Raw genomic sequence first — 21,139 nt, forward strand, 5'->3', positions numbered from 1 at the left:
ATAACGTTTTGGAAATTTGCGAGGGAATTTAAAAATAACCACTTTATAATAACTAAATTTAGCTATTAAATAATAACATATAAAAAAAATTAATAGTATTTTTTGCAGCAATAAAAAAATCATCCAATTTGGTGTCATGCACATGCATATTACTATGTTTATATTGTTTTGTATGACAATTTGATACTGCTCATTTTTTTAGTTTAACTAGAAATTATTAACACATTCAATGCCACAATTAAACAGTTGATGGCAGTCAAAGTGTTAACTATATTAACTCTATAGGTAGTTAGTTACTTGTAGTTATTTTTTTGATGGGTAAAAATTTAGTGGCATTATGTATATTACGAGTCAAAATTTAAAAATTGTTTTTGTCATTTAGAGCTTTATTCAATTTCATGAATATTTTGAACTTTAATTTGATCAAATTTTTTAATATTTTACTAAAATTTCACTCAATGATATTTGCATTCCGATACTGTCTAAGTTTTTCTTTTATTTATCCATACATTTATAAAAATAATAATAACAATTGGAGTACTTTAGAGTAGTAACATATAAAACTAATAAATTATGTAAAATTATTTTGTCAATAAAAAGATTTTTTAAATATGTATAATGTTTTTGCATATATTTTCTATATAATTTTATTCTTTCTATACTTTATTTACTTTAACATTTTGTAATGTATAAAATTTTGCTAATAATTTTAATATAAATTGATATAACTTTTCTTTAAATAATGTAAAAGTAAACGCTTTCTTTTTAATATTACATTAAGTTATTTTAGAATGATATCCTAATAAAATTAAGTATGTACTAAGTATGTAGAAAATTACTATATAAATTCTTAAATTCTGTATTTTTTTTTTCGTCTACAATAAAATAAAATGCCAAGTTTGAGGACGATACATTTAATCAATTTTATTTTAATTATATTTCATGAGTCTCTTAGATTGTAGAAAATTAAGAAAAATCTAGTTTTTTATAGGTTATCCATACTATTTGTAATTATCTAAAGCCAAGAATTTAATGTTTTTTTTTTCAAATGTGATAAAAAAAACCAGATGTATTTTGATAACTTTAGTACGCGAAGTTTAGTTTTACAAACTATTTGTACAAATGCTTTATAAAACGCCTAACATTGCGGAAATTTTATTCAGTTTTTAATAAATAATTATTAATTTTATGAAGTTTTTTATTTTTAATTCCGTTAAATAAAACAAACCTGGTCATATTGCAATATTTATTAAGCTTCACATTAAATAAAAAAAAAAGTAAATGCTAAAATTAAATCCGCATTATTTGGCGGCGGCAAGCGAACATTTCGCTAACGACAGGGGGCGCTGCGGTCGCGGGGGGTGCGGCGGTCGCTACAGGGGGTGGCGGTGGGTGCGGGGGGTTACTCCTCGACGGCTGCGTTGGGCACAAAGGAGAGCAGCAGCGCGGACTTGGCCGGCACCAGCACAGAGCTCGCCTCCACTTCCATGTTCACTGTATAACTGTACATAACAATAAGCATTCACATCGCACTCTGAGTACAAAATAATGGATTTTATTTGCTAATCAAGAAAAGAGCGTTCGCAAAATTTAATCCCATAAAGCCAAAAATAATTCTTATTTAATGAATGAATCAGTAACTTAGTTAAAGGAGTACTGGACATTGTACCGGTGCGTTCCACCGTAAATCCTAAAGCCACGCTAGTGGTACTATAGGATCACACACACACACACCGTGGGGGTTTTAGAGGGTAAAATACCCACATAATCTTATCCCCTCACACAGGAGCAAGGTTTCTTTAAGATTTATTAACCCCCTCCCCCAGATACCAAAAAAGGGTAGTACTAACTTTGTGAGCAGTGCGGAAGTATGCGAGACGTGGTGCACGGCGAGGCGGGCGGGCAGAGCTGAGAGGGCGGGTGCGGGCGCAGTGAGGTTGGCTCGCGCAGTCTCCCCCGCGTTGTAAAGTGCCACGTACCCAGTATGACCAGCCTTCCATCTGTCAATATCATATGGATTGTAGTTTTACAACATTTTAGTGTCACCTATCTAATCTAAATGTAGAATCATAACTAAAAAAAGACTGAAAAAAGAAGATTTTGGAACGTATTGAATGTACTAGAAAAGTTTCAACCCCTTTTCTTCCGCTAACTATAATCACCCGAGCTATTATAAAATGTACTGTTAGCTGAAGGTAGAGAGAGAGAAAGAGGAAGAGAGGTAAAGAAGAGAGGTATTTATGTATGTACCTGGCGCATGCAATGAATGTATTTTGCCCGTCCTGGTCGGGCACGGCGGACACGCTGTAGCGGCCGTGCTCCACACTCGCGTCACTGCGCAGCGCCCACACGCGCTCCCACGACACCATCTGATATAAACACAAACAAACAACTTGAACTTAATCTTGTTTATAGAAACACATGTACAAAGATTCCATTTGTAACACCGAATTAATTCGTAACCGTATCGGAAATGTGTCAATTAGTATGGACTTTATAAATGGAATGGCTATAAGACGTAGTTTTTTGTGCCTATTTAATTTTTTCGCTACTTTAGCGCTGATGGTTGCGGTTGTAGTGGTGGTATGAATTCGAACTAATAATATAGATTGAATTAACTGTCACATAACATCAATAGGCAAGTTTAAATTGGAACTAAGCAAAGGCTGTCATTTCCAAGCAATCGCCTATGCATTTATAGAGATAATTGTATCTTTATTTGAACAATCACAAGCTGCTGTTACAAATCTATCCATTCTAAACACAAAAAGAAATCACTGAATACGAAAAGAATTTTAGAGGACATTGTATTGAAGTTAAGATTTATTATTTAAGAAGCTAAATACAATGTGGACGACAATTTGTGAATTGTTCAAAACATCAAAGTCAAAGTCACGAGTATCATCGAATTTCGGTCTTTTACCGAAGTATTATCATCAAGATTTATAAAATATGAAATATCAAGGTGTGGACTCACATCAGTATCATTGTTGGCGAGCAGCTGAGTGCGGGCGAGCACTGGCGCGGCTGGCAGCAGTGCAGACATCATCCACACCTCACTCTCCTCATCTTCCTCCAACTATACACCAAAAAAAAAAATATAAAATATTATTTGCAAATAGAAATAAAATGAAAAAAGATTGCATGTAGCTGAGATGCGTATGCTAGATGGATGTATGGTGTGACAAGAAAAGATAAAGTTAAGAATGTGCATATCAGAGGAAGTTTGAAAGTAGCGCCAGTTATCGAGAAATTGAGGAGCAGAAGGTTAGCGTGGTTTGGACATGTTATGCGGAGGGATGATAATCATATAAACAAAAAAGTAATGAGATTGAATGTGGATGGCTATAAAGGTAGAGGAAGACCAAAGAAAGTATGGATGGATTGTGTGAAAGAGGATATGCGTAAGAAGGAGGTAAATTCAGATATGACGGCTGATAGAGATGTATGGAGGAGTAGTACATACTGTGCCGACCCTCCATAGGGATAAGGGCAGGTTGATGATGATGATTTGCAACTTGAAATAGACATATTAAATCTACACTTAGGTAAGTGAGAAGTCACATGGAGAGAAGCATGCTAAACATAAAACTACGAGATCGATGGACTATTTCAAAAATCAGGAAGAAAACAAAAGTAAGCGACGTCTCTAAAAAAATAAAAAAAACTGAAATGGAATTGGAGAGGACACATAATTAGTACAAATAAGGATAAATGAACCAGAGAAGTTATGGAATGGTACCCCAGAAATGGGAAAAGACGGAGAGGACGTCAAGTAAAGAGAATGGGAAGATGATCTACCAAAGGGGTGGAGAAGATTAACCCTGGGCAGGGAAGTGTGGAAGAACCTAGGGGAGGCATATGTCGAAGGACAACCTGACAAAGAAACTGTTAGCTCTAAATATTGTTATATACTTATAATTGTTTTGTTTTAGATTTATGTAAGATAATAATTTAAGTAAAAAAAAATCTGGTCTGTGAATATAGGCTTATCTATCTATCTATCTGTCTAAGTGAGAAGTAAAGGAGTGTGTCATGTACCTGTATGGCGGGCCAGTGTGGCAGACGTATGCTGAGTGCTGCTGCGAGGTCTGCGGGACGCGCGGTGTTCAGCGGCGCAGCGCTGGCGGGCCTCAGTACACCGGACACGTTGGCACGCACCAGGAACAGCTCGGGCCGGACAGACTCCCACAATGTGAACACTGTCTCACCTGACACAGATACAAACATAATTTTAAACGATGCGGAATATATTAAAAAGGACTTTGGCATACTTTAGGAACTCTATAATTCAGAGTCAAAATTAAAAAAAAAATCTTTATTAGTTTAGCTTTTTTTATTTTTTATCTTTATTTTGCATTATCTGGAAGAACACATAGGCTATGTGTTCTTTCAGATAATGCTCTACATCTATGCCAAATTTCATCAAGATTTGTTGAGCCGTTCCGGAGAAACCTTCAAACAAACATCCATCCATCCATTAGTAAGATATAATTTTTGTAGTAACATTACATAACACCTCAACCTTCATAATCAGATATACATCAAGACAAAAGGAACATCGCAATTTTATAACATGTTGTAGAGTGGGCATACCTAGTCCTGTGTTGGGCTGGGCGTGGTCCACAAGGTGGGCCCAGTGCTGCAGCAAGGGGAGGAGTGTGGGCAGGTCGCGGGAGTGGCGATGTTGCCAGTAGGCGTGCTGTGAGTGTGTCGCACCCAGAGACATCGCCCCGCGCTCCGGCTGCTCCTCCGACAGAGATGAGTTCACCAATAGGTAGCGGGCATTCACCAACCTGGGGAAAAAGAGGACAAAGTATATCAATATATCTATCTATATATATAAAAGAAAGTCGTGTTAGTAACACTATTTATAACTCAAGAACGGCTGAATCGATTTGACTGAAAATTGGTGGGCAGGTAGCTTAGAACCAGGAAACGGACATAGGAACTTTTTTATCTTGTGTGCATTTTTTATTCCGCGCGGACGAAGTCGCGGGTAAAAACTAGTTTAATATATAAATCACAACGAGTTTTGATATAAAAATAAATACAAACAAATTTCAAACGTACATAATACTGTTAATGAAATCTTGGCATTATCTGATTGCATTTAGAGGTGTATTTGTTAGCAAGTATTATAAGATTCAAACTTTATGATTGCTTTGTAGGCAATGAGAGAAGTGTGTACTCCGATATGTAAAATTATTTCAGTTTTAGTTGCAAGCAAAAATAAAGATGCTTTAACAGTGTATACCTGATACCGTGAGCTCCAGCCTCCATCCACAGCTTGAGGACTTCGTCAAAGCGACGTACCACCTCTGGGTTGGTGAAGTTGAGGTCGGCCTGGTCCGTCGCCAGCTGATGCAAGTAGAACTGCTTGCGTCTCTCGCTGTATGACCACGCAGGTTCATCCTGTGTTGATATCTGATAGTAAAGGAAGTAAATTATATCAAATTCTTAAAATAAAAAAAAAATAAGTTAAAACTTACAATAGTCACTTTCTATACTTAGCGGCTATATATTAGATATTATTTTATCAGAAAAAAATTAATTTTACGGCAATTTTATTTATGTTTAATATAGTGTGCAATGTCATATTGAAAATTCCGAGCAATCATAAAGTTTGTATAATAGTGTACCCAGTTGTTGGGAGGGTTGGGCTTGTGATCCTCCCCGAAGCCTGCGCCGTCCGCCCACAGGAAGTACTGCTCGTATCCGGCGGTGCGGTTCTCACTGAGTACAAACCACGAGTGGTTCGTACCAACTGAGTTGGCCGTCAGATCCACAATCACCCTGCACACATTCATACATTATGGAAGGAAAGAACATTATTTCAATGGCTCCTACTAATAAAGGCCAATGTGCATTGACAATTTTTCAGGAGAGGCTCACAAAGTTTCAACCAGATAGGAAAATAGTTCGTATAAGCTCTTTTACTTCAGCAAAAAAATACACATTTACACATGTAAATGTGTATTTTATTTAGTACATGTTGTTAATTAAACTAAAAGGTAGCTTTTAACACTTAAAATTAAAAATTACCAATTTGTTACTTTGGCCCTTATATAAAGGACCCATCGATTTGATAATTAAAAAATCAAAACACCCATCTACCTCTATGTCATAGATATGATTTATACAGAGATTTTGGTCTCAGAAACCAACAATAAGTCAGTCGGATAAAAATGTGTTCTTTAATACTTAAAGCAGCCTCCTAATGCCTCATGTTGTCCTGGTACTTTTGGTATCGCTTTCTATTATCATGAGTTTTCACTGACAAAATACATGTATAAAACATGTTGTAAATTCTCTGATTCGCTTTGTTAACAGAAAAAAAAAGAACAATATATTTTCATTCAAATATTTCGACAGTGAAAACGCACACTAAGTTCCTGCTTTGGATATTTATGTCCTAATAAAAGTGACCTAACATTACTCACTTGATGCCGTAATCCTTCGCTTTGGTAACAAAATCTTTGAACTTCTGAAGGCAGGTGGGTTCCTCCAGCACTTCGTAGGTGTCCTTGCAGACGTAAGTGAAGATACCCTGCACCTGATTGCTCTTCAGCAGTGGCAGTTCCGTTTCCAGCTCCTCAAAACTCTCCACAGAGGACATGTCCACTAGTGGTCCTTTTTCATACCTGGTTATAAAATGTTATTTAATATGATTTATTGTTTGACAATTTGTAATTTCTTTTATCTACACTAAGCGTGGCATAAACACATAGGGAAGGAGAAGGTGAACTGCGCAGCGCTGACTTTGAACCATCAAACAATTTGAGGTGTATAATACTGACCATGTCTTAGGCGGTGGCGGGGCGCACTTGGGCGCGCGCACGATGATGGCGATGGCGGCCGCCAGCATGCACAGCCACAGCGACCAGAACAAGATGAACATGAACCACCGCAAGCGCACCCAGAACGGGTCCTCTGCGTATTTCATCAGCTCCTCCTTTGTTAGGCCCGTGAATTGCTACAAGCAAAAACAAATACAATTTTCACAAAGATTCCAGAGAGGTTTCAAAGAAAGGAGTGATATCAGGGTGTGGAAGTATGATGCAGTCAGCTTTTAAAATTATTAAGGATGCTGCTAGAAGTTTGCTAAAAACAAGACATGAGAAATAAACAGCTGGAAGACGTAGTCAATTGCAATCTATATTTTCTTACCCTCTTATTAGCGTCGAGCTCGATGTTGGCATCTCCGTTCTTGTGGTCCTCGACCACATACCGGGCATCGGCCATGTCCACGCGAGTGACGACCTTCGCCTCTTCTTCCTTGCTGAGCAGCTTCTCTTCCTCTGCGGACACCTTTTCCTTAGACTTAGACAGGCTCGTCTTCGACTTACGGAAGTCTGTGGAACAAAAAAATTTAAAGATAAAAATAATGTAACCACACAAATAATGATGGGACACATTGCAGTAATTACAGTGCGTTTGTAATAATATTTTTTTTAAAACATGTTGCAATCAATGAGAACGTAACGTAAGAGGGATTACAGGTATGTTTTCTGAAAGTCTTTGGAACAGTCAAGCTCTGATCGCCTCTGAGCACTTTAATTTTATCCATCGATAAAATTAAAGTGTTGTGTACATACTTCATTTTACTTTAGAATCAATATCTTACAATTGACATGTACACGCAGTTTTATGTCTTGTGATGAATGTTTGAAATGGTCAGAGAGAAAATCAATAGGGAACTTTCACAAGTTATATACGAACGTGTGAGTATCTAATGAGACGTTGCATTTTCTCTGATTTGAATTACAGTGTACTTGTTACAGCAACTACTAGGAAGTCGACGTGTCTGATTGTAGCAAACATATCGTAATACATTTTTTGACAACAAAATAACAAAGGCGTAAGGTAAGCGTCTATATAGAAGATTGTTAAAGACAAACAAAAAAAACGTTACTTTCTGAGTTCGATGCATGTCAAAATTTAAAAGTCATAAAGCCCTTCGAGTGAGGAATAGATTTGTATAAAAACAACCACGCAGCTCTTTTATATCTACTATAATCAAACTATAATAGTTACTACAAAACTTTCTTGAGATGATGAAACTACCAAACTTATTTCGTCTCACTTTATCACATAGCGAATTGTTTAATTATTTTTCAAATAACAACACTTATAAATAGTACGAAAACAAAATATTGTCATACACTTAATGTCAATTTGTTACACTTTCAGAAAAATTAATTTAACCGTGTGTTAAATATCATTACGCTTATCAATTATTTTAATTGTTTCATTAAAATATATTCCAAATTGATATGTACATACCTATAGTCGTTTGTGCGTATGATTTATGACTATATATAAACTATATGTGGGGACGTGTGATCCCATCACTCGGCGATAAAGCACTGGAAAGTCGATGGACTGCAACCGGCGAGAGATGTGTGTAAAGATGTGTTCACATATGAACACATACATCTTCATATGTCGTCTCTTAGTTTGATTTCTATGTTTCTTGAGGTATCAAAGACAAAGATACATATATGTATTATATACATTTTATTTGAGTAATCTCTGCTCTTTTAATCACTATTGGATGGAAAAACTGCTGAAGATAAATTAATATTGTTTAGATCTTGATATTTAACGAAGTTAATACTAACTAGAATCAAGATATTAGGAAGTACTCTGATTACATAGTTATGTTGTTTGATATATTATATTCTCAACATTTGACCGGTAACCGCAGCTTTAGTTAAGCATAAGAGCGAAGCATCTCGGACGCAATAAATAATGCTGTTCCGGGAAGCGTCAGGAATGTGTGTGTAACCACACGACACATGAAAGACAGGAAAGTACTATTTGTTATAACAGTAATAACAAAATTAGTTTAGATTTGTATAGGAAATCGTATAATGAGTGACTGTTTTAAGTAAACATTTAATGACTGTGAGTGTGGTGGTAGGTTTATTAAACTAAGCATAAAAATATCGAAGGCAGTGAGATATAAAGTAATCAGTATCTCTTGTCATTAGAATGGATCTCAATATATCCCCCATAGAAACTTTAATAGAACTTATAGAAATTAAGGAAGTCACAAATTTAACCGATATCTCCGAGAGAACGCGCAGAAAGAAACTGTCCCACAATTTAAGGATACCGCGTGGACACACTGTAGAAACAAGCCGGTCGCCGCGCCGCGGGGAACGTGAAAATGCTTCTTTGAAAAGCTACGACCAAAAAAATGGCAAATTCATCTTTGGAAGCGTGTTCAGACGACCATATAAAAAATAATTAATTACTGCGCGTCATTAAATTTATAAGGGAATAAGCTTAATGAAAGAAAAAGTTAAAAATGAATACAATATCTTAAGATTATAAAACCGTATTACCGTGGGTTTCTGAGACTAAAACCTCTGTAAACATAATATCGTCATCCTTATCATTATAAAAATAGATATAACAATATGTTTTAAAGGAGATTTTAGTATCGGAAACCCACAGTAAGTCAATCACTTAGCTAAGTGTTTATGATAAGAAATGTTCGAGCAATTAGTCAATAGCGAGACTACGAGGTCGTTACGAGGCCGTGGTCACTTACAATGGGTTAACGAGAAACTCTAATTACAGTTTAAATGCTTTCTAACCAACAGTAACAAGTAGTATTTATGTATTTGAACTTTGTATTGGTCATCTTACAATTATTTACCTACTGATAAATATGAACGATTTGTTTATTTGTAATTCTATTATTACTTAGTAGATTTTAATAAAATTTTCATTATAAAGAAGTTGATTATAGTTGACTTGAAAGATTTCTATTAACCAAACATTTTTATTACATTAGTGAACGTCTAGATTAACTAGCGTTACAATAAGTAATTCCTACGTTTTAAACGCTTAAGCCAACATTTGCTGATATAGACTGATTCACTATACAGTTCCTACGGATAATTATTACTTCAGACGCCATTTGTAGTCTATCTTTCCTCATTTTATTTAAACCAAGTCACACATATATTCCCAGTATTAATCTGGAATTTACATGACTAGTAACAAATTACAATGACAACGGGAATTCCACAAATCTTGTAAACCACATTGCATACGTGACAATATTAATATTTAAAATGTTCAATAACAGTAGTTACTATAGAAAGTCGTGAAAAAATAGACTTAGTAAATAAATGCGAATGTTTGGATGGATGTTTATTTGAAGGTGTCTCCGGAAAAGCTCAACGGATCTTGATGAAATTTGGCATAGATGTAAAACATAGTCTGAAAAAACACATAGGATATTTGTTATGGTTTTGTATTCCGCGCCGACGGAGTCGCGGGCGACAACTAGTTTATTATATAGATTGAAATATTAAGCTATTGAATGTCGATGGAATATTTTGTATTTTTCAATTGACTAAGTTTTATTCTATGTATTTTCCTAATAGTGATCATTTTATAAAAGTAATCAATTATAATTATAAAATTAATCAACAAGAACTACTTCGTAACTAGGTAAAAACATTAGATGTTGTGCAGAAATCTTTGTAATCTTTTGCTGACGAAAAATTTAATTTTCATAAATTTTCTCAAACTATACAAAGCAGGTATACAATATGAAGTGCGAGTTCAATCAATGTCATATATTTGTTAAGATCATGTCTGGCGAGTTAACAGTACGATTGGACAAACAAAAGGACTCTGCTTCCTGCTTAGTTATTTCTTATTTCATACTCCCTATTCAAAGGGTTAATAAAAATTCCAACGACTGTATACTACATTACAAAAGAGTTACAGCTCGTCGTTGTCGAATGACGTCGTAAAGCTAAAGATCTGTAAATTTTTAATAAATCCTCACACATATTTTAACTCTTTACATTCATAAGTGATAGAACATCTTAGTCTAATTATTGTTAGCTTGCAGTTATTATAAAATATTTAGCATTTATTGGACCACATGGAACAAAATCTTATACCTTATCCAACGACTAGCAAGTACATTTATAAACACATGAAGTAAAGTTATTTATGCATTCATATAATTCAGTAAATTATTTATCACTCTTAGCTAATAAATAAATCAAATCAAAAGGGAGGGAAAATAAAACTTTCCACGTTATAAAAAGTTAAAAAATATAAACCTGTAGATTCGCATATATCCTTCGGTCTGTTGCGTGGTCGTGCCGGTTTTTTGTTATAATTATTCCTTCTGGCGTAGACCACCAGAGAGCCGAGACGGCCTGAGTTGGCGGACCGCATAGGATCGTGTAGGGACTGACAGATGTGGTACAACTGGAGCGCATTAGCGTCGTGTGAGCTCGGAGCACGACCACGGCCATGTTCCATTACTGATATGTGACAACTAGGGCTGTGCCAACCAAACTAGTATCCAGATTTCGTATTATAAAAAGTATCAACAAATAAACTTTGGTGATAAAAAAATCAGTAGTTTAATAATATGAACCTGACATCGAATGCAATCCGAAAACTTATTAGACCCTTGAATACTTTCAAATATTATTTTGTCACTCAGTTTTGAAACGTTAAATTGAATTAACACACCTATAGACATGAACTATTTGGAAACTTGAAAACTCTATTTGAATTTACGAAGATAGTGTAAAAGTTTTTTCCATATTCCCTCCTTATACGTAGAACTTTAAAAAGCAATGAACTAGGACAAAGAAGTGTCCGTGGCTTGTTTTTTTTTCATTCGTTCCTAATAATAATTGCATAGCCACACGCAAAGAAATCACGACATAGTCTTGCTTTATCGAGATAATCATTTGTTTAAGAAATTTGAACCGCAATAATAATATATTATAACATTTTATTTTGTGTCAACCCTAAGCTCCCTCCAATTTCATAGTTAATGTCCAAGTCATACTTCTGCATTTTATGTAGTATGTATACGAAGTTTTTTTCTGTTACATTGACAATGACTTACCGTGAATTTCCATTGCCGAAACATTCGTACAAAATGTTATCTCGGTTTTTTCCAAAGAGATGACAATATGTTTTCGTTGAACTAACTGTAAGTGTTAAAATCAAAATAAACAGTGCATTTTTAATAAGAGAATGGTAAATAAGGTAAATGTATTTACTCTAATTTATAAGCTGAGCTGGGGAACACAGAGGTCATAATCAACGCCCATGGATATCCGCGACACCATAGGAACTTCAGATACGTTGCGAGCCTTGATTATGTTTAATTGATATACAAAAATAGTCCTAATTAATTTTGACCACTGAACCCAATTTTTAATATTATTTCAAAATTGTAGTAAGTAAAGTAATGCACAGAGTTATTCCTTGCTAATATTATAGCATTAAGCTATGAAAACTAAAGAATTAACCAAAATTCTTACAAATTAAAAAGATTTGATGACTCGCGTTTTCCATCTTTGACTACAACAATAATAATAGTGAATGCAAAAATAAAAAATTATATACTTTCAAAGTTCCAATCTCACATAAATTATTAAAAACTCTACTTTAACTATTTTTCTATATCAATGAGAGAAAATAAACTTTATAAAAGGTTCACCATTCCATCCAACAAATGAAATAGATTATTCATTGTAATAGATTTTTAAACTAACTTTCATGCTTATGTCACCAGTGAGCAAAGTGCAAAAAATATCTAGGTCATTGACAATGTCAGCAAACTCGGGTAAACTATTACTATCTAATTTCTTTAGTTTTAGCTCTAAAATAGAAGGTTTTAAAATTGAATACAATATTTGCACCAAAAAAAAAGTAGTTTTGGTTTAAAACAACATATTTATGTAAAAATTTATTAAAATCCTACATATTTACACAATTTAAAACTATATAGAATGACTGATTATATAAAATAGACATATAAATTCATTTACTATTATATTCTGTCTTGAAGTTCTCTTCAAAATCAACACCCTCCTTGAGAACCTCTGAGTTTCTCAAGAAATTCCTCAAACAATTTATTCCTTTCTCTTTGGATATTGTTTGATTCTTCCACAATATTTATCAATCTATCTAATTTTTCTTCTACCAATCTTTGCCTATCCTTGATTTCTAATGTCACTTTTCTGAATTCTGCATTCCGTTTCCTTGTCAATCTTCTCCTTACCTCTTCATTTTGGCCACTAGAAGTTTCCCCATTTTCATGACTGTCTTCAAATTTTGACGGAGAACTTATTGATAATAACGCTTTAGCTATGCTCTCATTCGAGCTTTCTTGCAGTTTTTGCTGAATCTCAGGCTGGTATTCACCGTCCACACAATATATCTCCTCGAAACTTTCAAAATATGGCCATTTTACTGTTGACATACCAATCCTGTTTTTCTTTTTAAGTAACCTTATGTATGTTTGTTTCAAATTTCTAAATTTCTTGTTACAACAATCGGGACTTTTGCCCACAGCATTGGCAACATCGGACCATAAATTTTTCTTTCTTATCTTTGGATTTCTAAATTTATCAAGATTCTCTATATACAAGTTTAGCATTATTCTAATGCTGTTGTGATCCCAGTGATCATCTCCATCTTCTACTATCTCACCCTCCATTATTTCCCTTTTGTTCAACTGCATGTATTCCCTGTCAGCATCAATGTATTCAACATCAGTTGCTGAAAATAAAATCTGCAGTCACCATTCTCTCATAAGTTTTTAGTGACCTTCTTTATCCCATTCATAATTCAATTGAATCAATTTATATCTTGTGAGCTCTTATACATATGTATGTGACATCTCCTTTAGGAAGTTCTCCATAGGACACTTTTAATAGTGCATAGGTTTTTGTAATAAAATAATCATGTAAGTGATAAAAGAAAGATTATCATACCAGGATTATCATATTGTTGAAGGAGTTATAAATCAAATTAAAAATTCAATTCTTTTAACAATTATCAATGCGAAATAAAAAAAAATAACGTAAACGTATTTGCAAATTGCATCAGTCAGCGAACTAGCACAAAATGGCGCTGCCTGAAGCTACGCTCGTCCAATGAAAGCGCTTTATTACCCGCCCATGTGAAGAAGTCGCTTTAATATGCAAATTTTCTCAACCGTTATTATCATACATTTTCAAGAATACATTGATCAGTTTTCTTCTTCTTTTTTTTGTTTTAAATTGATGAAAAATACGAATTTAAGGAACAATATTTTTTTTCAGCGCTATTTATTGGTACCATTTAAAATGGTCGTTTTACATTTGACATTTGGCATCTTTCCCCGACATCTTAATGTCAACGTCCACATGATAACGTGATAATGATAAGATTTTAATTCTTAACTACACAATTTCTATGAAGAAAAACTCACGAGTTCTTTGATAAACTCTAAACAGATAGTTGTGAACAAATCTAAAAAAGTACAAGGTCATTCGAAGACTGTCACCGTCAAAAATTATTATCTAGTATATTATAATACATTTTAACCGCACTATAAACAGTAATAAACAAGCAATACGCCAATAATATACTCATAATTACCTGTATCAGTCTCCGGAATGGGCTTATAAGAGGCGCCATGGTCAGCTTCCCGTCCTTGATTCCCTTCTATAATAAGATGATTTTTCCGAGACTCGGACATGATTAACTTATTATCAGTTTATGCCAGATAAAAACAAACTTTCACTTTCCTCGAAACGTGTAATTATGGCGGCACAATTTACCGTAAGAAAAACCCGTCTTACGCCACTACCATCTGTTAATTGAATTTAATTTGACATTTGACAGAGAAGAAAACGAACGACAAGAAAAAGATCAATGAATGACGGTTCTCGCCGCACGTCACGCCCCATTCCCCTTCGTCCCGCAATAGCAGTTTTTTGGGAACGAAAATATTCGTTAAAAGTGATGTAGCAGAATATGAAGGTATTTATTTTGGAAAGTCCGAAAAAGTGTGACAAGAAAGAGTACGTTTTCATTAAAATGTAAACACATTTAGTCATTGTATTTGTATAAAATGTTAAATGAATTTAGATGTAACTTTGGTAAAACGCATTTTTTAAATCGGCAATATTTAACGGTTAAAGTTGACGTTGATCTGAGTTCATTCGCCTTTTGCTATTACGTCAACGTCAATGTCATTTCGTGACATTAGAAAATAGGTTACAAAATAATGTAACTTTTATTTATTAAGTAACGATCATATCATTAAATCATAATGTGCACAACACCGTCATCATCAGCACCTCCGCCTCCGCCACCCTTACCACTCTTAACACCCGAAAGCAAATTTAGATCCAACAAATCTCATGAAATTTCTGAGGATCCAAGTATTTGTGAATGGGCTTCTTCAGAATTAGATTTAAGGAAAGCTTGCATAACATATCAAATATGCCTCACTCGTGCACCTTTTCGTTATAAATACAAACATTTTCAATATATACTACAAGAAGGGCCGACTTGTGGTTTGGTAGCTCTGTCCATGTTTGTTAGGGGAGAAGTCGCCCCAGAAGAATTGCTAAATCTCAGTAAGTTTCTTGGATACAGCAATAATGGCGAGATGTTGAGTTGCAAAGATATGGCTAAATTAGCCGAGAGGGTATTAAGTTTGGCTGAAATGGAAAATATTACATGTACTTTAAAAAAAGGTGGACTTTATAGTCAAGAAATCATTGAAGATTTGTTTAATGGTGCTATTTTATTAGTTCCGTATCCTTTTTAAATATATTTAACCACAATAAACCTGCAGCAATCTTACAAATATTTTGCGGGGCAGTGTAGACCGGTTGCATTTGTAAGGTTATAGACTACTGCCTAAGACCACCCTAGAGTGTGGATTATTTTACAAAAGAGTAATTTGTAATCCTTAAGATTACAGATCAAATATAGGTTCTCTGAAGTGAAAAGTAAAAATAAGCTCCGTTAATGCTATAAAAACTTATATAAAACTAGCTTTTACCAGCGACTCCGTCCGCGCGGTATAAAAAGATAGAAAACGGGGTAAAAATTATCCTATGTCCATTTCCTGGTTCTAAGCTACCTGCCCACCAATTTTCAGTCAAATCGATTCAGCCATTCTTGAGTTATAAATAGTGTAACTAACACGACTTTCTTTTATATATATAGATTATAACTTTACATTAGTAAATAATTGTGTACAAGTAAAAGAAATATTAACTATGCACCATTAATATGAATCACTGTATGAAAATGAACATTTCAGGTTACAAGGGTCGCTGGATAAGACAGGGACCAAATTACAGCAGGTCCACTGTATCTTATCTAAGTTTCAATAAAATCTTAGTTTACTATACAAGTAATTTCCTTATTCTTTGAAAAACAAATCCTGTAGTATTGGTTTTTTATTAATATTCCTTAATGTTGCTAACAGTTACGATGCTGATTATAATCATTCACCTTGTCTAAGGCAAGGTCACACAGCACACTGGGCTCTAGTTTGTGGCATAATAATTATTAAGAACCCTGGAGATACATACATGTCTGACCCTAGTAATATCTATGTTTTATGCAGACATGGAAAGTCTAAGCTTGTTGCTGCTTGGACTCTAGATGACCTATATAAAAGTAACATGAATTTATGGGAGTTCTGTCCAAAGAAAGCTAACGATGGCCTATTATATGTCCAGCCGGAGGGAGGATTGGGGGGAGAAAATGGGTTGCGGGATCAATTTTTATTATTCAAGTATACTTAAGTATAAGTATTTTATAGTTGGTTTCTGAGACCAAAATTGCTATATAGGAATTCTGGCCTCGGAAACTAACAAACTTGTTGGTGTTTTCTCATGTTATACTATTGTATTTTCTTTTATATACTTTTAAAATAATTAATTATTACTAATGTTGATTTATTGTCTGTTTATTTATTGGAATGTTGTATATTAAATAAAAATCTGTTTTAATGCAAAATTTTATTTGTACAATAAATACAAAATCATATTATATTTGCAACTTATTATAAAAAAATAATAAATCTCATCAATTTAATTGTAATATGTCAGTACATTTTTAAAGTCAAGATGCGACATAAATAATCCGAATGATAGTTACAATTAATTTATTGCACTATTTGAATAAAACACATGCTTTATATAAATATGAAGAATACAGTAAAGAAATATTAATAATTATTTTTTGTACTAATTTATTCGACTTAAACATCAATTAAACTAAATAGAAATCATTTAAACATATGACAAATTACAATTAATAGCTTAATTATTATTGCATTGAATATCAATTTAAAAAAAAATGTTGCTATAGCGTAAAAAGTTAAACCATTATAATAAGCTATCAAATAAAAAAAAAAGATACATTGCCAAATCAGTCAGCATTATTGAGATCAAATTAATAAACACAAAATATTTTTTCTACATATCTGTTACAAACTACTACAATATGAATATACAAATTACATAACATACTGTCGGCTAGGCCTCTACAATAACTATTGGAAACTTGAGCTCCTCTTCATTTTATTTTGCCAAAATTTAAAATGGCACTAAACAAGCTTTAATAAAACATGGCAGAACACGGAATACATTTTTTTCACATTCTATTTTTTGCCTTTTAATGTTTTAAAAAACTAAATGAAGACTAAAATATTATTGCGATTTTTAATGTAGAACCTAAATAATATCAATGCTAAATATAATAGCACAATAAAAATAATACAAATCAATAAATGATAATGAATTCATTCAAGTTTTTTTGGGCAAAAAATTTGTAAATAAATTATTTGTTTCGTACAATTCATCGACACTATAATTTAAAATACACCCCTTTCAAAAGAAAATAGCAATTATATGTCCATGTAAATTTTTTAACCACCATTTTTTATGTAGCATTTGATATAAATTTAACACGATAACGCACACCAAGACTAGACCTCAAATATTTAAATGTGCACTCAGCACCATTTATTTCTGTCACTGGTTAAGTACCAGACGTGCACCAAATCAGTATAAAAAAATGTAACCAATTTGAATGAAGGTTCATTAAAAGTTTGATGTTCATTTGGAAATAAAATAATGATATAAAAAACGCAAAACTGTGTTAATGTGAAATTATCAATTCAGTGAAAATTTTTAATTGTAAATTTTTTTTGGCACGATATTAATTATGTAATTTTGCAACTTAAAGACTCCAAAATTGGCTCGGAATTAATTTAAAAATTTGCAAAGTTTGAAAATTGCATCGAGATTTTTTTTAATTACATTGTATATAGAAAATAATAAGTCTACAAACACAAACATATATTGTTTATCGTATCACTGAACATTCGATGCTTCTTCACAAAACAGTATGTTTTTTATATTCATTAAGACATATAATTATACAACATTTGATGTTTTATTACTTGTTGGAGGTACACTTTATGTGGCCGCCATTTTGAATTTTTTAGGCGCGCTTTTCTACGATGTGTCTTGCATTTTACATTTCTAGCTAAATATCAAAAATGTTTAATATTCCACATGACCTTGATAAATATAATTTTTTAACCATGATTATTTTATTGTATAATTTGAGGTCCAGAGAAACCTTAAATTTTAATATATCTAAAGGTAAATATACGCTTTATAATTTATTATTGATGAAAAGTTTAACGATTTGTTAATTATTGCGTTTGTTTATGCGAATTTAGCTGCCTAATATTTTCTAGAAATTAAAAATTTCAAGCACATAAAATATGAAATAAGTCTATTGCTCCTTGTATTCGAGATATAAATAAAATCGCGAAATCGCTATGCTCTAGCGGGAAAACTAAAACATCGATAATCACAGATAAACGCAACAGAAACCGCACTATCCCGGTACTAGTACGAACCTATTGATATGTGCTGACAATACTCCGCAAAATTCGGTTTTGTTTCCGATACATAACCTAACTAGGGATGATCCATATGTTCAGAATATCGATAAAAACTCAAAGATAAATATCGATGTTTTACAATTTATTATTATTGATTGTGTGTGTCAAATGTTGACAAATTAAAACATCACCAAAGCAAACATGTATGAATAATTATAACATCGATACTTTATCTTTAAAAATGAACATAGGACCATCCCTAAAACCTAACTTATACATATATTGGAAATGTCACGAACCGTTACAACTGATACATTGAGTACATATTTGTCTTAACACGAACAAACTCTAACCACTAAGTAATGACTACAATGAAATAGTTAACGCGATTATTGAGCCTTTGTTATACAGCTTGAATAACTCTTATGTTTATAAGTTAAATATATAGCATGCATGACTAAGGAATTACGACCTTACTGCGTAAGGAGTAAGGATCGGATTCGCTAACACATAAAAAACGGGCCACTCACTACACGCTACCAGTAGCGTTAAAATATAAACATTGGATATGAATCCTTAATTCTATATAAGATATTAGACATGGATTAATATTAAGAGCGTACAGCGAAATGTAGTACAATAGTTATGGATACGTATCCGTAACTATGCCGTGTATTCTTACGGATATTTGTATCCGTTATTGGGAATGTCGGATATATCCGCAGTGCAGCATTACGCGGCTATTAAAGCGGGTATTATACCAATGACGCGCCGCACATCGCTGTGGGCGGGGCGAGAGGCGTGGCCTAAGTTGTTGTGGGCGTGGCCTAAGTCTCTGGCGGGGCGAGGGGCGCGCCGCACGTCGCTACGGGGAACGTCTTCACATGTGTCTGCCACTGTGTCGACAATTGGAAGAACTTGACACCGTTCCACTCCGTACCATCAATAAATACTGTAAAGAATACATTAAAATATAAAAAAAATGTTTTTTTTTCAAGTAGCAGCATAAAATTTGGTAATAAAAGCTTTAGAAAATATTATTGAGGTTTACCTTTTAGCGGTGCGTTGTGCGAACCCTTGGCGGAGCAGATGAGTCTGGCCACGCCTTCAACAGTCTGAGCTCGTCCCACCTCCGGTTCTGATTTCTCTTTCTTTTTGCCAAGTCGCATTACTATAAAAATGATTAAGTAAACAAAATAATTAGTAATTTCAATTATATATATACAAAAATGCATGAAAAATAACTCGAAATATATTTCAAGTCTTAATTTTGTGAGATCGTGGTAGTTTCCCGTTTAATTAAACCAATTTGTGTAAATGTTGGAATCTCTAAGACATCACATTTCAAAAATGATACTGACTCTTCTGTTTCTTCTCCTTGGTGAGATATGTGATGCTGAGATGTGCGTTGTGTCGCGTCACGACGAGCGCTCGGAACGTCGCCTTCACCGTCACCTTACCGTCCGCACCCTCCGCCGCGCGACCCGGCACCTGCACATACATTTCTACCATACAACACTCCATACACACTAAAACCTTACTCAAATAACATATACATGTCCAGTGTCGGCGACTTGTTTAGCGAGTCCAATCGGGTGAAATGAAATATACAAGAAGAAACTGTATATAATAGTTTTTATAGATATCATAGCGGCTTGTAACTTTGCGCATATCGCTGCGCAGATTACAATATTAGATTAGATTATGTTGTAGGGCATAGGATGCTAGGTTAGGGTATTGTCCTTGGGCCGTTAACATACTTGAAAAGAACTATAATTGTAGCGGTAGGAATGTGTAAAATGCCAAATAATCGATATTTTTAAATATGGTATACAAAGAAATCTATTACGAATAGTGAGTGTATAATGTGTAGTGTAGTCGTGGAAGCTCACCAGCCAGTAGTCCAGTTGCAGCTCCTGTGGGGGCAGGTTGGGCGTGTGGGACAGATGGGGCAGATGTGGCAGGTGGGGCAGGAGGGGGGGCTGGGCGGGTGCGACGTCCGGCGCGGGTGTGGCGGGCGGCGAGGGGCGGGCCGGAGGGGATCCGCCCTCCTCCAGCTCCAGTGACGACGGTCCGCCTTCACCACATCCAACGCGCACCTCCTACACATACACACACACGAACATACATTCATAATGTAATATAGATAACGTAAAATTATCTATTCCTTCAAAAAGAATGAAAGAGTCAATACATTTTTGTGAGAAAACCTAGAAAAAAGTCCGAATAGTTGATAACGGTATAGTACATTTCAATTATGTGCTATAGCTATACTGACCGCGATGAAGGGTACGAAGGTCTGACTGGAGTCGTCCTCAGCGGCGCGGTCTCGGCATGCCACCATGGCCTCACCTATGGGCACATTGTTGACCGCACCTCCACTGTTCAAGTACCTGTACATACAGACAACGGTCACAT

The 21,139-nt window shown here is 34.3% G+C and overlaps 4 protein-coding genes across 5 annotated transcripts in view; 1 reads left to right on the forward strand and 3 right to left on the reverse strand.

Moving 5' to 3' along the window:
* Positions 1-1,301: 1,301 nt before the first annotated feature.
* Positions 1,302-11,330, reverse strand: LOC106716120 (4F2 cell-surface antigen heavy chain). 2 transcript variants are annotated; one of them, XM_045681747.1, is made up of 12 exons: positions 11,100-11,330; positions 7,171-7,355; positions 6,801-6,976; positions 6,444-6,644; positions 5,643-5,796; positions 5,258-5,427; positions 4,597-4,796; positions 4,042-4,211; positions 2,978-3,079; positions 2,251-2,369; positions 1,851-2,000; positions 1,302-1,502 (listed from the first exon to the last, which is right to left on the reverse strand). In XM_045681747.1, the coding sequence occupies exons 1-12, from the start codon at positions 11,302-11,304 to the stop codon at positions 1,403-1,405; spliced, it is 1,932 nt and encodes a 643-aa protein (XP_045537703.1). In that variant the 5' UTR covers positions 11,305-11,330; the 3' UTR covers positions 1,302-1,402. The 2 variants fall into 2 exon arrangements, with proteins under 2 accessions (XP_045537703.1, XP_045537704.1); XM_045681748.1 differs by lacking the exon at positions 11,100-11,330 and adding an exon at positions 8,287-8,379 and having other exon boundaries at positions 1,305-1,502.
* A 1,521-nt stretch (positions 11,331-12,851) lies between these two features.
* On the reverse strand, positions 12,852-13,803 carry LOC123721869 (the record flags this gene model as incomplete). The annotated part of the gene is made up of 2 exons (XM_045681749.1): positions 12,852-13,569; positions 13,785-13,803. Coding segments are annotated over 2 exons (720 nt in total), but the record flags the coding sequence as incomplete, so codon positions are not given.
* Positions 13,804-14,996: 1,193 nt separating this feature from the next.
* LOC106716121 (UPF0692 protein CG33108) lies at positions 14,997-16,626 on the forward strand. The gene is made up of 2 exons (XM_014509559.2): positions 14,997-15,600; positions 16,283-16,626. The coding sequence occupies exons 1-2, from the start codon at positions 15,110-15,112 to the stop codon at positions 16,602-16,604; spliced, it is 813 nt and encodes a 270-aa protein (XP_014365045.2). The 5' UTR covers positions 14,997-15,109; the 3' UTR covers positions 16,605-16,626.
* Positions 16,627-18,945: 2,319 nt separating this feature from the next.
* Positions 18,946-21,139, reverse strand: part of LOC106716122 (phosphofurin acidic cluster sorting protein 1) — a 76,184-nt gene continuing 73,990 nt past the window's right edge. Inside the window, exons 15-19 of the mRNA XM_045682023.1 lie at positions 21,000-21,114; positions 20,614-20,823; positions 20,083-20,212; positions 19,773-19,892; positions 18,946-19,673 (exon numbers count right to left, since the gene is read on the reverse strand). Of these exons, the coding sequence (XP_045537979.1) occupies positions 19,549-19,673; positions 19,773-19,892; positions 20,083-20,212; positions 20,614-20,823; positions 21,000-21,114 (700 nt within the window). The 3' untranslated portion in view covers positions 18,946-19,548. The remainder of the gene's footprint in view (positions 19,674-19,772; positions 19,893-20,082; positions 20,213-20,613; positions 20,824-20,999; positions 21,115-21,139) is intronic.

This window comes from Papilio machaon, chromosome 17 (genome assembly GCF_912999745.1).
Source record: "Papilio machaon chromosome 17, ilPapMach1.1, whole genome shotgun sequence".
NCBI classification, from domain to species: Eukaryota; Metazoa; Arthropoda; class Insecta; order Lepidoptera; family Papilionidae; genus Papilio; species Papilio machaon.